This window comes from Cavia porcellus, unplaced genomic scaffold, assembly GCF_034190915.1.
Source record: "Cavia porcellus strain 051 isolate PalLab524CR breed Dunkin Hartley unplaced genomic scaffold, mCavPor4.1 scaffold_17, whole genome shotgun sequence".
NCBI lineage: Eukaryota > Metazoa > Chordata > Mammalia > Rodentia > Caviidae > Cavia > Cavia porcellus.
The window spans coordinates 61,372,198-61,385,492 of record NW_026947500.1 but is presented as its reverse complement, the minus strand read 5'-3'; the positions used below and the strand labels follow the sequence as shown (position 1 = coordinate 61,385,492).

Here is a 13,295-nt window from a genome sequence, read left to right as displayed (position 1 = left end):
AAATGTATTTCTAAAACTTCATAAAAAGAATAAGATCATTTCTCAAGGAGGCATAAACATACATAGTAAACTGCTTCAGACCTTATATACTGAATATGAACATTACCATAAAAAAGATTACCTTTCTCTCCTCACTTTTCTCACAATCTAATACTGTATAGAATTTTTAATTAAACAGCAAAATAATTTAACCAATACAGGGGAGCTCTTAACAAGAACATTTAACGTTTGTTAAAAATAATGGATTTACTGCACACCTGTAATTCTAAATTACAACACCAAAAATACACTGAAAAGGGCTGAGCCCAGGCATTCATAGCAGTACGCCAGAGGAATATGAGAACCAGTTTGGAAGTCTCCAAATCAACCACCAGCCTGGCTCCACACTTTACAGTGCAAAATAGTAAATTGAGGTGAACTGCTTCTACATCCAGAAATGGCATGGCTGCTCTGCTGCTACCGGCGTTAACGCTTCCAAAACTAAATTGCTGAATGGTTAAGCAGTAAAAATGTCACCTACTTTATCCATCTTGTCCCAAAACTGGTTCACACACTCCTAAAAATGAAAAAGGAATTTGGCCTACAATCTCTTACAAGTCTAACAATTGCATTTTCAAAGCCACATTCCTGGTTCTTGGAACTACTATACCTTATTATCAAAGGAAATAGCAATTCAGCAATTCAACCAAATCACAAGAACACAAATTTGGGAGTTATTCCAAAAACTAATTCTACTGAGATCCAACTCAGAAAATCTAAGCTTATAATGAAGCAGCAGTCCCAAAAACCACGAACACTGAATCTGGGATGCCACAGGACACACCCTTCAGACAGAAAAAGCTGCACTCTTGCTCAGGAATATTGGCAGGAATGATCTGGCTGATCAAGGCAGAAACACACCTCACACACCTGCTCCATCTGTGTTACCTGGAGAAATACCATGTGGGACGGAGGTGCATGGTGCCTAGTGCTTCTTGCACATCACAGCCCAAACAGGGACGAGATCATGAAGGCAGTGGCCGTTCATGGTTTCAAAACCCAATGCAGGCAGCACAGCACACATTCCAAAATGACCTACCCAAGTGGCATCTTTGTCACTGAAGTGTCAGTCATTTGACAAATCATGCTCGCATCTCTCTTCAGTATGAATGCTCCAGAAAACCAATACTTTCAGTCCTTCAGAAAGACTCCATTAAGGATGATTTGAGTTTAGCTTGCCCCTTGGGGAGAGGGAAGCTCAAGATATACAAAAATGGTTCTTTAGCGATAGTTTAGGCTAAACCAGGTGCCACCAGCAGGACCACCATGTGGGGAAGAAAGGAAGGCAACAGCAGGACAGGAATGGGCAATGAGAGGACGCCGAAGCAGGCTGCGAGGGCGAGGTGGGAGACCCCGGGGGCAGCCCCCTCAGATCTCCTGTGGCAGTTAAGCTGGGTAGCTTCCCTTTGCTCTAAGCCACAACATGGACACCTGGATTCAGCCGGTATGGACCCACCAGGAAATGTGTCACCAGCAAATCCTTTACTGTGAATTATCCAATTGCCTATCTGTTTTGTCCCAGGGGTAGGAAGCCTAACAGTTTAACTGAAGCTAGTATTTTATGCTTGGAATCAGAGCAGCACACATTCCAGCTACCAAATTTTGGTCCCAAGAGGACATCCACAAAATTTAAACAAACTTCTGGTCGTATTTTAAACGCTTAAAACAAATGTAAAAAGAAAAATCTTCTCCAAGTAGTGTGAGAATTCAATGCACAAAAAGGATCCCCTCAAGACTAATCAGAGTCCTATATTAAGCCAGTAAAGTCATTTGGAGATCAAGGGACCACACACCACCCTGACACACAGGCAGGATCACAAAAAAGTGGGGTGGGGTGACCTCTAAGCCTGGACAGAACACAAGCTCCTCCCAGAACAGCTTCCACTGACAAAGAATAACCAAGGAATTAGCCACAGAGAAGATGACACACCGACCTTCTTACCCTACTCCACCACTGGTACCATTACCTTTTTCTTTAACCAGGTCTTTAAGGGACTGCCACTTCACATCGAAAGGTATGTTTGTAATGAAGGCGCGGTATCTTTTAGTCGGATTAGCGTACGGCTCAAATCGATTGCCTCCTCTTTTTATATTTTTCTCCTTCCTCTTCTCATTCTGAGTTGGTCGTTCTCCTTCGCTAAATTCAAAAGAGAGGGTTTATATTAGCACAATATTAAAGTCAGTACTTATCATTTGCCAAGTTGAGAGTTGCACAAATTTAAATCTGACATAAAACCAAGACCATTTTGATGTGAGACATTCACACGGAAGTGCTCCACAGTAAAGTTACAGTAACCTGCTCCTTAAAACTCATCCATTAAGAAACCACTCTTAAAGAAAAGCCCGCTGTCACAGGCTCACAAATGCTCACATGGGCTGTAACAACGGAGGAGAGCGGGCCAATTCCTTTCCTGAGACATATTAATCCAAAATGAAAACCAGGAGGGGAAAAAAATGGTAAGGAAAACTTGTAAGATTTCATGGAATGGAAATGAGGTGGTACTTATGGGCATAACCAATTTCAGCTTAATAAAAATGTCTTTCTGGGGGGAGTAGGAATATGAAATGGTGCGTTCACACTAGGTAAAGCAACGCGACAATTGTTTAAAGTTATATACATAATTATCATATATCCCCAGTAATACTCCTGGGTATTTGCCAAAAAAAAAAAAAAATACAAAACAGGAACTCCAGGATGTGTACATCAATATTTATAGCAGCATTACTGATTAAAAGTCAAAAGATGAAACAAAGTATTGACCAGCAGATAAACAGAATGAATAAAATATGATATATCCAGCGTGAAATATTATCTGCCATCAAAAGGAATGAAGATCTAGTTTTGTTTTTTTTTTGATTTTGAGACAGGGGTCTTGCTATGTAGTTCAGCCTGGCCTTGAACTCACTAGGCAGGTCTCGAACCTGCAGGAATTCTTCTGCCTCAGCCTCCCAGAGTGCTGGAGTAACATGTGTGTGCCACCCTGCCCAGCTAAAGGAATGAAGTTCTGATACACACCACAGCACAGATGAACCTTGAGGATATTATAAAATTAGCTAGATACCAACAAATATGTTATGATTCTGCATGTATGAGATCTAGAGCAAGCAAATTCACAGGCAGATAGTAGGAACTCGGGAAAGCAGAAACGGGAGTTACTATTTAAGGAAGTGAAGTTCTGGGAATAAAGTATTCCTGCTTGGGGAATCCTGTAACTAACTGTACACTTTCAGAAACTCAAAAAGGGAAAGCAGGACTGGGGGGTGCGGTTCAGTGGTAGAAAGCATGCACTTAGTTTGATGACGCCCTGTGTCCCATTCCCAGCAGAAAGGGAAGCAGGGGAAGGAAAGCAAGGAGTTGGGAAAGGAAGAAGTCAGGAAGAAAGCAAAGGAGGGAGGGAAGAAAATGGCTGGGCCGTCCCACTTTGAATCCAGGCAACTTTCAGGTCTGAGGATCCTGGTAGGTAGCACAGTAAAGGGTGGGTGCTTTCTTGGCATGCCTCTCCCAGTAGATACTCTACCTTTGCAAGCCTCCTTTTCCTTTTTCCTGTTTCTGTCTCCCAGCTGTAACACTGTATCTCTAAATAGATACAGTTTAGGTTTAGAGACAAACAAAGGAACATACAAATGCTTCTAAAAGCCCAGGCACCAGCTGACAGGACTGCTTTCTCTATGTCCACTCTGACCCTAGGAAGCACCAATGGAAGGTGACAAGCAGGGAACAGCAGCCTCAGAGTCTGTCATTCCAAGATCCCAGCCCTATGACTGGGGGAAACCCAGTGTCTGACTCCCAAACCACAGGCCCTGGCAGTGTGGGATGCACAACAAACAAATAAATAAGCAAGCAAGCTAAGACTATGGTACTGACGACTTGTAAAGCTATCTTTAACTGAACGGCTGGTCTTTATTCCAGGATATGGCTTCCTTTTGTGGGAAGACAGTGTTCAAATAACCAGATGGTAGTTAGACGACCTTCTTATAACATAGTTACTTGGAAAAACTTCCAAGTCAACAATCTTTATGTTTGAAGGGGTGCACCTCACACAAAGTTCTCATTATGTATTTCAGGCTGGCTTTGAACTTGCCAGGCTGGTGTCAAATTCCCATAATCCTCAGCCTCCCAAGTGATAAGATGACAGGCATGGGCCACTATGCCCGACTTTAAGTTAACTTTCTGAGAGGCAGGCATGCTAGGGCACATCTGTAATTACAGCACCCAGGAGCCTCAGGCAGGAATGACAGCAGTAAATTCGAGGCCAGACTGAACTACAGTAAGACCCTATCTCAACCCTCCTCAAAGGAAACTTTTATACCCTCAAATATCTCTTTGTTGGCCCCCAACATTCAAACCCAGCACACATGCCAGTGAAGGTATTACACTAGTATGATTTATCCCATACCTGACAGACAAGCAGCTTCTTCTCTGATGTGAACTACACCAATGCAAAATCTACAAACTTCCTTCACATCGGCTAAAGGGTCATGGCTCCTGCAATCCTAGATTCCTAGACTTCGTCAGTAATAGGACCCCCAATTTTACAAGAGACCCTGCCGGTGAGGCGGTAGACCACAAAGCAAATCCCACAGGAAACCCACAACTACCTCTCTGTCTACTGCTTAGGAAGGCCCTGAACCAAAGCCTGCCAACCAGAACACTGCCCAAAAAAGCACCACTTACTTCTTGTTGGCAGCTGATGAGGAAAGTGTTACTAAAAGTGCATTAAAATACAGGTCAGTCAACATATTACAGCCCATCAGAGGGTCTGCAGACAGAAACAGATCTTAGTATAACTGGTTGCTTTTTAAACCTCTAATATTTAAAGATTTAAATTTAAAACATTGTTCTGAAACAATAATAACACTTCCAGTTTGTTTCCTGACTGCTCAGCTTACCTGTTAGTTATGAACTGTATAAAAAAGTAATTACAAACACAGCAGGTGACAACGTGCCTCATACCTGTACTCTGGCAATCTGCCTATGGTTAGGCACAAGCTATGTGAAGCTATCTGGCGTAGGGCTGACCCCCATCATGTGGCTCACTACAGACAATGCTGATGGATGTAGTGCCCCAAATGCAGGCCCAGCAACACCTCAAAAACACCCTGCTGTTAACTGTTTCCTCTTTCCATGAAGTTTCCTCCTAAGTAAACAGGGTGAGAACTCTCTATCACTACCAGCTCTTAAAAAGTTAACTTTTCAGGACTGGGGATTTAGCTCAGCGGCATAAGCACCTGCCTTGCAAGCAGGCAGGCGTGAGTTCTATCCCCAGTACCGATTAAAAAAAAGTTAACTTTTTGGAACATCTCAGTAATTACCACCAACTATATTCACCATAGAATCCAACTAAGACACATGCAAGTGCAGACTATGTGACATGTGTCCTACAGGTTGTTTTAAATATATCCAACACTGTTTTCTCACTAATTTTCAGGGATAAATGGGAGGGGGGCAGTCCTTCCTTGTCCTAAAATGTATATAGCAATCAACTTTGAAGAGTGTTTTAGTAGCACATTCTTACAGAAGATTATAATTTAGCAATAATGACAATAAATTGATTTTTTAAAAAAAACATCGTTTGGAATATCACAGACATTAGAACTGACATTTATGAGCAATCTGTAACATAAAACTTCTTAAAGTAAAAATTTAAGGGGACGATCCAGGATTATCTGACCATTTATTTTAGCAAATAAGCTCTACTGGATATTTATATGGAAAATAAAATCAGTACTTAAGGAACCGAAAAGTTGCTCATCACCAGGTGTGGTGGCTCATGCCTGAATCCCAGCACTTGGGAGGCTCAGGAAGGAGGATCATTGCAAGTTCAAGAATAGCCTGGGCTACAAAGTGAGCTCAAGGCCAGCCTGAACTAGAGAGAGAGACCCTATCTCAAAAAGAAAAAAAAAAAAAAAAGTTGCTTATCAGTTTAACCCATTCGCTATACTTCAGTATCACATACAAAAAATTAACATAGTCTAGCATGGTGGCAAATGTATGTTAGCCCAGCACTCTGGAGGCTGAGGCAGGAGGTCTGTTCACAAGTTCCAGGCCAGCCTGAACTATACAGTGAGATCCTGTCTCCAAAAATTGCTGGACGTTATGGCTCACACCTGTAATCCTTGTGCTTGGGAGCCCAAGGTAGGGGAATCATTGTGAGGCCAGCCTGGGCTACACAGTAAGCTCAAGGCCAGCCTAAACTGCAGAGCAAGACCCTGTCTCTCTCTCTCTCTCTCTCTCTCTCTCTCTCTCACACACACACACACACACACACACACACACACACACACACGGCCCAGGATTTAGCTCACTGGCATAAGTGCCTGCCTGGCAAGTGTGAGGTCATGAGTTCGATCACCAGTACAAAAAAAAAACAACCCCACAACACACACACACACAAAAGGAGGTACCAAAAACTAGTGAGGATGTAAAATGGTACAACAACCTTTACAAACAATGTGTTAGTTTCTTAAAAAGTAAACTGATACCTATGACCCACTCATCCAGAACACTCACCATACAACAAAATAATACTAAGCAACGAAAAGTAATGAACTAGCCAGGCACGGAGGCTGATACCTTTAATTCCAGCTATGTGGAAGGTTGAAGCAGGACTGCAAGTTCAACGCCAGCCTCAGCAATTTATCAAAGCCCTGTCATAAAAGGTCTGGGGATTTAACTCAGTGGTACAGCACTTGTCTAACATGCCCACAGCCCTGGGCTCAATCCCCAATACTAAGGGAAAAAAAAAAAAAGAAATTCATTACAGTACATGAAATCATATGGGTGAATCTCAAAGATAATTATGCTCGAAGAAGCCATACAGGAAAAAAAAAAAAAAAAATACATACTGCAAGATTCCCTCTACTCTAGAAAATCTGACCCAGCAAACTAATTGGTAGATGGGTGTCCAGGTAATCTTGTACTGTGGAGAGCAACTCAGGGTATTCTAGGTCTATTTAAAAGTATCCACAGCTGTTAGAAGATACCAATAACAACTCCACCCTCTAGTCACAAAGGTAAAAATCAAACATTTCTCTAAGACACTTCCAAATTTCCTGGAGGGAGGCAACCACTGAAAACTGCTAAGGAACACTAAGAGCAAGCTGATCAAGGGGCAGCAGGGGAGTAGTGGCAGGAAAAGTGACTGGAGAGAAGGACCACTAATAAGCAGAAGGATACTTCGGAGGGTCACAGCCAGATCGCCTTGAGTTCAGTGAAGGGAAGGTCCCATGTGCTAACTTACACCTGCACACTTTAAAGTATGTTTGGTTTCTTGTGTCAATTAGAAAATAGTCAAAAGTTCCAGTCACGCACATTAAATTTCAGACCTAACCCCAGGCAACAGCTTGATTTAACTGTAAATAAAAGTAACAAATTTGTAGTATTTCAATAATAAGGCAAATTATACATTTTAACCAATATTTTCTTTGCTAGCTGGTTTTTGATTACAAATTATCAGTAAAACTCAATTATCTACCCAGAGTGCTAAACAGATAAAAGAGAAATCTTTCAGACACCTGTCAACTTGCTATCTCAGAATACACTGATAAAGATGAGCCTAAACTATGTTATGTACCTTCCAAGCCATTAAAACAAGATTATGCTTAATATGGCTTTGAAACTGTTTCAGTGAGATTCTTGAAAACTGACTTTTATCAAGTCACTGCTGCACCATATTTAGAATTATGCTGTACGATGGTGGGGATTTAGCTCGGCGGCATAAGCGTCTGCCTGGCAAGCTTGAGGTTGTGAGTTCGAGCCCTGGTGCCACAAAAAAAAAAAAAAAAAAAAAAAGAATAAGAAGGAACAAGTATTCTGGACACAGCATCACCAGATGAAAACAATAAATACATAACAAAATAAATAAATAAATAACACTTGTCATTTAAAAAAAAAAAGAATTACGCTGTACACAAAGATCACAACTAGTCAAAAAGAGTAACTACCCTATGAAGGCCTATGATATTCACTATGTTAAAGAGAGTAATAGTGCATGCCTGTAATACCAGCACTGGGCAAGCCAAGACAGGTTGGGCTACATACTGAATCCAGACCAGCCTGAAGTATTACATAGTGAGACTCAAAAAATAAATGAGTGAATGAATGAAAATGACCTCCTCCCTACCATTCCAAGTATAACATGCACTGTCATTTATTCTGCAAGTTCCTCAATCAAAGAAAAGATAGTCTGCAAGGCAATCTCAAATTCTGATCACATTTGAGGAACTAGAACCCTCCTTCTACTGGGCACAGTGCCACATACCTGTATTCCCAGCTACTCCAGAGGCTGTATTTCAGGCCATCCTGGATAATTTAGTGAGACTTTGTTTCAAATAATTTTGTCAGGGCTGGAGAGTGGTAGCTCTGTGAAAAAGCACTTGCCTAGCACCTTTGAGGCCCTGAACTGAACCTGCTGTACTTAACCAGAAACGAAAAGAATCCTACTTCGTTCGTCCTTGAGAACCATCCCTTATAAAATTTCACAGAAATTCCTGAAACCCTGAGCTCCTCTGATGCAGGTAAACTATGGAGGGAGCTATTCGAATAGCCCCATAATTTAACTATCCACAAGACTTGGCTTTTTACCTATCAGGTTCTTTACCAGCAGAATCAACAGAACCTGTATCCACGGTAGTTCCCAAGAGAGCTACAAACCAACAAAAGACTATCTTAACAATAAAGTAGTAGTACATGTTCAGCCCAAAACTACCTAAAGGGGTTGGGCTTTGTGGCGCAGGCCCGAATCCTAGCAGTCGGGAGACTGAGGCAGGAGGATATGGGCATCTTAGAGGCCAGCCTGTACTATTTGCTGAGTTCAAGGTCAGCCTGGATGCCACAGCAAGATCCTGTCTCAAACATACAAAGAAAAACACCACATCAAGCCACTAACTTTAAATCTTTTATACAATCTTTACTGTATTTTTTTTTTTAAATCAAATAAACCAACCTATCTTCCATGTCCCTCCAAATGCTTTTTTCGGCAACTAGATCTACTTTGTACTCTCATCTTGACTTTAAATGGGATACATTTCTCATCAAAATAAAGCACCACCCGGTGAGAACTGTAGATAAGACTTCCAGTCTGGGGACTCCACCAAGCTTGCTGCTTTTTTGGTCTACAGCACAGCCTTCTCTGGATGCTGACATCCATCAGAAGAACCATGTTTCTATTTTCCTCCCATCTCTCAAACGCCTTCAAGATAGAAATCGAATTCACTGCCCACCAGCTGGCTCCAGTTCTCTGACCTTAGTGGAGAAACCTCAGTTCTTCAGAACAATGGCTGGGGGTGTGGCTCAGTGGTAGAGACTTTGGGTTCAATCCTCCCCGGCAAAACAAACATACACACAAAAGCTTCATCTTCACCTCACCTCTTCTCCACCTCATCTCAACCGGCTCCCAATCCTCACCCCAGGTGGAATATAAGGAGGCCCTTCCCAGGGGATGGGGCTTCCCACTCTCAACTGCTAATAGGCACAATTACCACTCTCCCCCTCAGGACTAGGGCTTCAAGAACTTTGTGATGCAAACACAACTTTTCCACAGGACCTACAAAATACTCAAGTGTGGCTAGCTTCCTTAGGTACATACACTCTGGTAAACCAGTCCCAGGCTTGGTTTTTTTTTTTTTTCCAACACAAGCTATGCTAACTCCAAAGCACTGTCAAATGATTTAGGCACAAAATGGCTACTTGAAAATGGAGAGTGGAAAATTTGAAAAATGTATCCCTGATGCTATCATCTGTAACTAATTCAACCTCTTACCTCACAAGGTGCTAGCAACACTTCAATCTGTATACAGGAAACAATTGTATCTTTCTGTTTTGTTTTGTTTCCTTTTTGAGTCAGTCTTCCTACTTAGCTGGGCTCAAACTGGCACAACCCTCCTGCCTCAGCTTTCTGAGTGCTGGGACTACAGACATCCATTGCATGTACAAAATGTATCATAAAGCCCTCAAGGCCCTCAGAAAATCCTAACAGGCACTCTATGCAAACGGTGAAAAATTAAAAATGAAACATCACTATCCAGTGATTTCCACAATAAAATATTGGGGGAGGGGGATGCGTTTCTCTTGATTTCTAAGACTGTGGTACTGTGTTCAGTTCCTCACCATCTAAGGAGAGAAAGAACCTCAATTTTCTCTAAATCTGTTGTTTAACAATAGTAGGTAGTCAATGTCCATTAATATAAATAACTCACTATATTCACTTTCAAGCTCACAAACTATCATAGGGTTTCCCGAGTTATAAATCTGAGAAGGCAAAATCACAGACATAAATTGTAACAGAAATTAGGAAAGCTTAATACGGGGAGTTAGGGTTTAAGGCTGCGCTTTCTATTTGGGATGATGAATAAACTCTGGAAAAGAACAGTTGTGACAGTTACACAACACTATCAATGTGCTCCATCAAACTGAACCATACACTTAAAAACGGTTTTTAAAAAGGTCAGGCACAGGCCGGGCGTATGGCACATGACTGTAATCCCAACACCAGGAGGCTGAAGCTGGAGGCCAGGCCAGTCTGCCCTACACACAATGCGTTCCAGGCCAGTCCCAACCTACCCCCAGCTACCTACATACACACCGTCTCACAATAAATAAATAAATAATTTTTAAAAGATTAAAATGCAAACTTTATGTATCTTTCACCTCAATGAGGGGGAAAATACGGGAAATGCAAATTTAGTGTGCCCAAGCTTTCCTGATTCTCCACGGTTGCCGGTCTGGAAGCCAAAACATTTCTGCGCACGTTTCTCTCCAGCAACTGTAATCAGAATGCGTGGCTTTGACGGGGCACAAACTGACGCTTTCTTCTGTCAACTTCAAAAACCAAGAACCAGAGGCAGACAGAGGCCCGGACAGGGCTGCAGAAGGTGACAGTCTAGGAGTGAGTTATTTCCTTCTAAGTTAGGGATCCCTCCCCAGTAACAAGGAAGCGGTCCCCCCACCACCCCGCCTGTGGGTTTCTAAGGCAGCATGCATCCTGATCGCGCCACTAATCCCTACTGCGCACCTGGAGAGCGAGCGGGGAGCGGGAGGGGTTCGAGCCCCGCACTTCCGGCCGGGCGGGGGCAGAGGGGACCGCCCCCCCCGCACCGCCACCCGCCACCCCCGAGACCGTTTGCCAAGGCCGCCGCGCGGGCTCCCTCCTCGCCTCCCTCGCAGATCGGGAAACCGAGATCTGGTGCCCAGAGGCGAGGGTTGAAACCGCTGGCCCAAGGTCACCGACCGGCGGCCGGCCGAGCGCCAGGCCTCGGACTCCAGGGTCCCCGGCTCCCGCGCTCGCGCCATCGTCTACGCACGCAGCAGCCGGGCCTGAGGCCTCGCCGGTGGTGTCCGATCCGGCCTGCAGGGGTCATGAGAGCCGGGACCGGAGCACGGCAGTCGGGAGCGATCCGGAAGGCGACCTCCGGAATACCCAGCTCCCGCGCTCACAGATGCGATCCCCCACCCCAGGCCGGGAAAGGCCGACGCCGAGGCCGCGCCGGGAGGCCGCCAACAGACCTAACGGAGCGGCGCGCGGGCGCCCGACCCGGGACCAGAAATCGTAGACTACCCACCCTTTCGGGCCCGGAGCCCCGTTGCCGCTCGGCACGCCGGACGCGCCGCTTTCTTCCTCCATTTTGGGCTCCGTCGCCGCCACCTCCGCCGCCGCTTCGACCCCTGCCGCCATTTTCTTCGCGTCTGGGCTTTGTGTGAGGGAGCGGGCTGCGCGGCGCTGCGCCTGCGCGCTCACGTGACCCTATGCGACCAGTAACGCCTGCGCGCGACGCGACGGCTCCCGCTTCCTTCCTTTTACTCCGGTCAGACCACGCCCCCTCCCACAGGCCACGCCTCCCATGGGCGCAGGCGCAGGCGCAGACCGGCTTCTGTGGATTCATTCATTCCCGCGTCAAATTTCCTTTAGATACTTAGTGGCTACTACATCAGACCCTGAGCACAGTAGGGAAGGGGTGCACACTTCAGTCGTACGCACATGAACCCGGTTCTAGTCACTGCAAGCTGTCTGTAACCAGAACTCGGTCAGAAATACAGCAGAGTCTTGTTTGGGGGTTCCTGGATAGTTCATTCTAAGACACTGGTCAACCCCAAATAAACACCGAATAAAACTTTCTCAATTGAAATTACTAGAAGAGATTTACAAGTGGTCGTGGTAGCGCAAGTTTGTAATCCCAGTGGAGAGGGTGAGGCAAAAGAATCGCCATAAATTAAAGGCCAGGGAGACCCTGTTTCAAAATTATTTTTAAAATGAGATTTACAAGGAAAATGAATTTCATGGTTCTTTTTGTTTGTTTACTTGGTTGGGGGGTTTTTGTGGTGTCTGTTTTTGAGACAAGGTCTCTGGCTATGCAGTTCAGGCTGACTTTACACTCACTACGTAGCCCATGCTACGATCACAGGGATCTTCATGCCTCAGCCTCCAAAATGCTGGTATTTAGGAGTACAGTACCATGCATGGCTCACCATATCTAATGGTTTATGGTTGGGCAAATGGACATCATTTCCAGGGGCAACACACTCTAAAGTTGCCTGAGAAGTGAGCACCAGGCAGCATACTTGAGTGTGAGTCAGCTTCTGCAGACACTGGGCCCCCTTGAACCCCTCACTGCTGCCCGGAGGAGGCCTCTGAGCCCTAACCCTTTCACACTGTTCCAGCTCAGGCTTCCTTATCCCAGGGTGCTTGTCCTACAGACCACATAGGATCTTTGTCCTTTACCAAACAGGCTTCCCCCTGCCCTTCCAGCCTGGGCTGAAAGGGCTTATTAGCATCCTCATCCTCCTCCGTGAATGCACTAATACCTGGAAGACAAAAGTGCCAGACCTTGAGCCCTGTCACCCCTCTACCCTGAGGCTCAGTTTGCTCATCTGCAAGAGGCTTAATACAAAACACTCCCCAAATCCGCCTTTCAGGGCTGCTCTCGGCATTAAACTCAGGTGGATGCCAGGCGGTCTGGGATGTAAACAGCTCAACAAGTAAAACGCCTCAGGAAGGAGCTGCTGTTCTCTGGGCTGACCTCATTCCTCAGCTTCCTGGCCTCCTGGAGGACAAGAGGCTCAAGCTCCAAAAGGGGGCAGCACAGACCCTGGCACCAGGGGGTTGCCTGGGGTTTCTGTGCGCTAGGTCTTAATCTTCTCACCTGTAAAGTGGAAGTGATAACAGTTTCTGTTATCACTAACAAGAGCCAGAGGAGGGGGCTGGGGATTTAGCTCAGCGGCATAAGCGCCTGCCTTGCAAGCAGGCAGTCGTGAGTGAGTT

At 44.9% G+C, this 13,295-nt stretch overlaps 1 protein-coding gene across 2 annotated transcripts in view; it reads right to left on the bottom strand.

Annotated features, from left to right (window-relative positions):
- The window catches only part of Hnrnpm (heterogeneous nuclear ribonucleoprotein M), a 39,365-nt gene extending 27,565 nt beyond the window's left edge, over positions 1–11,800 (bottom strand). Inside the window, exons 1-2 of one of the 2 annotated variants that reach the window (XM_004999597.4) lie at positions 11,599–11,800; positions 2,007–2,176 (exon numbers count right to left, since the gene is read on the bottom strand). In XM_004999597.4, the coding sequence (XP_004999654.1) occupies positions 2,007–2,176; positions 11,599–11,711 (283 nt within the window). In that variant the 5' untranslated portion in view covers positions 11,712–11,800. The remainder of the gene's footprint in view (positions 1–2,006; positions 2,177–11,598) is intronic. The other variant, XM_003461397.5, reaches the window with a different exon arrangement.
- Between the last annotated feature and the right edge of the window lie 1,495 nt (positions 11,801–13,295).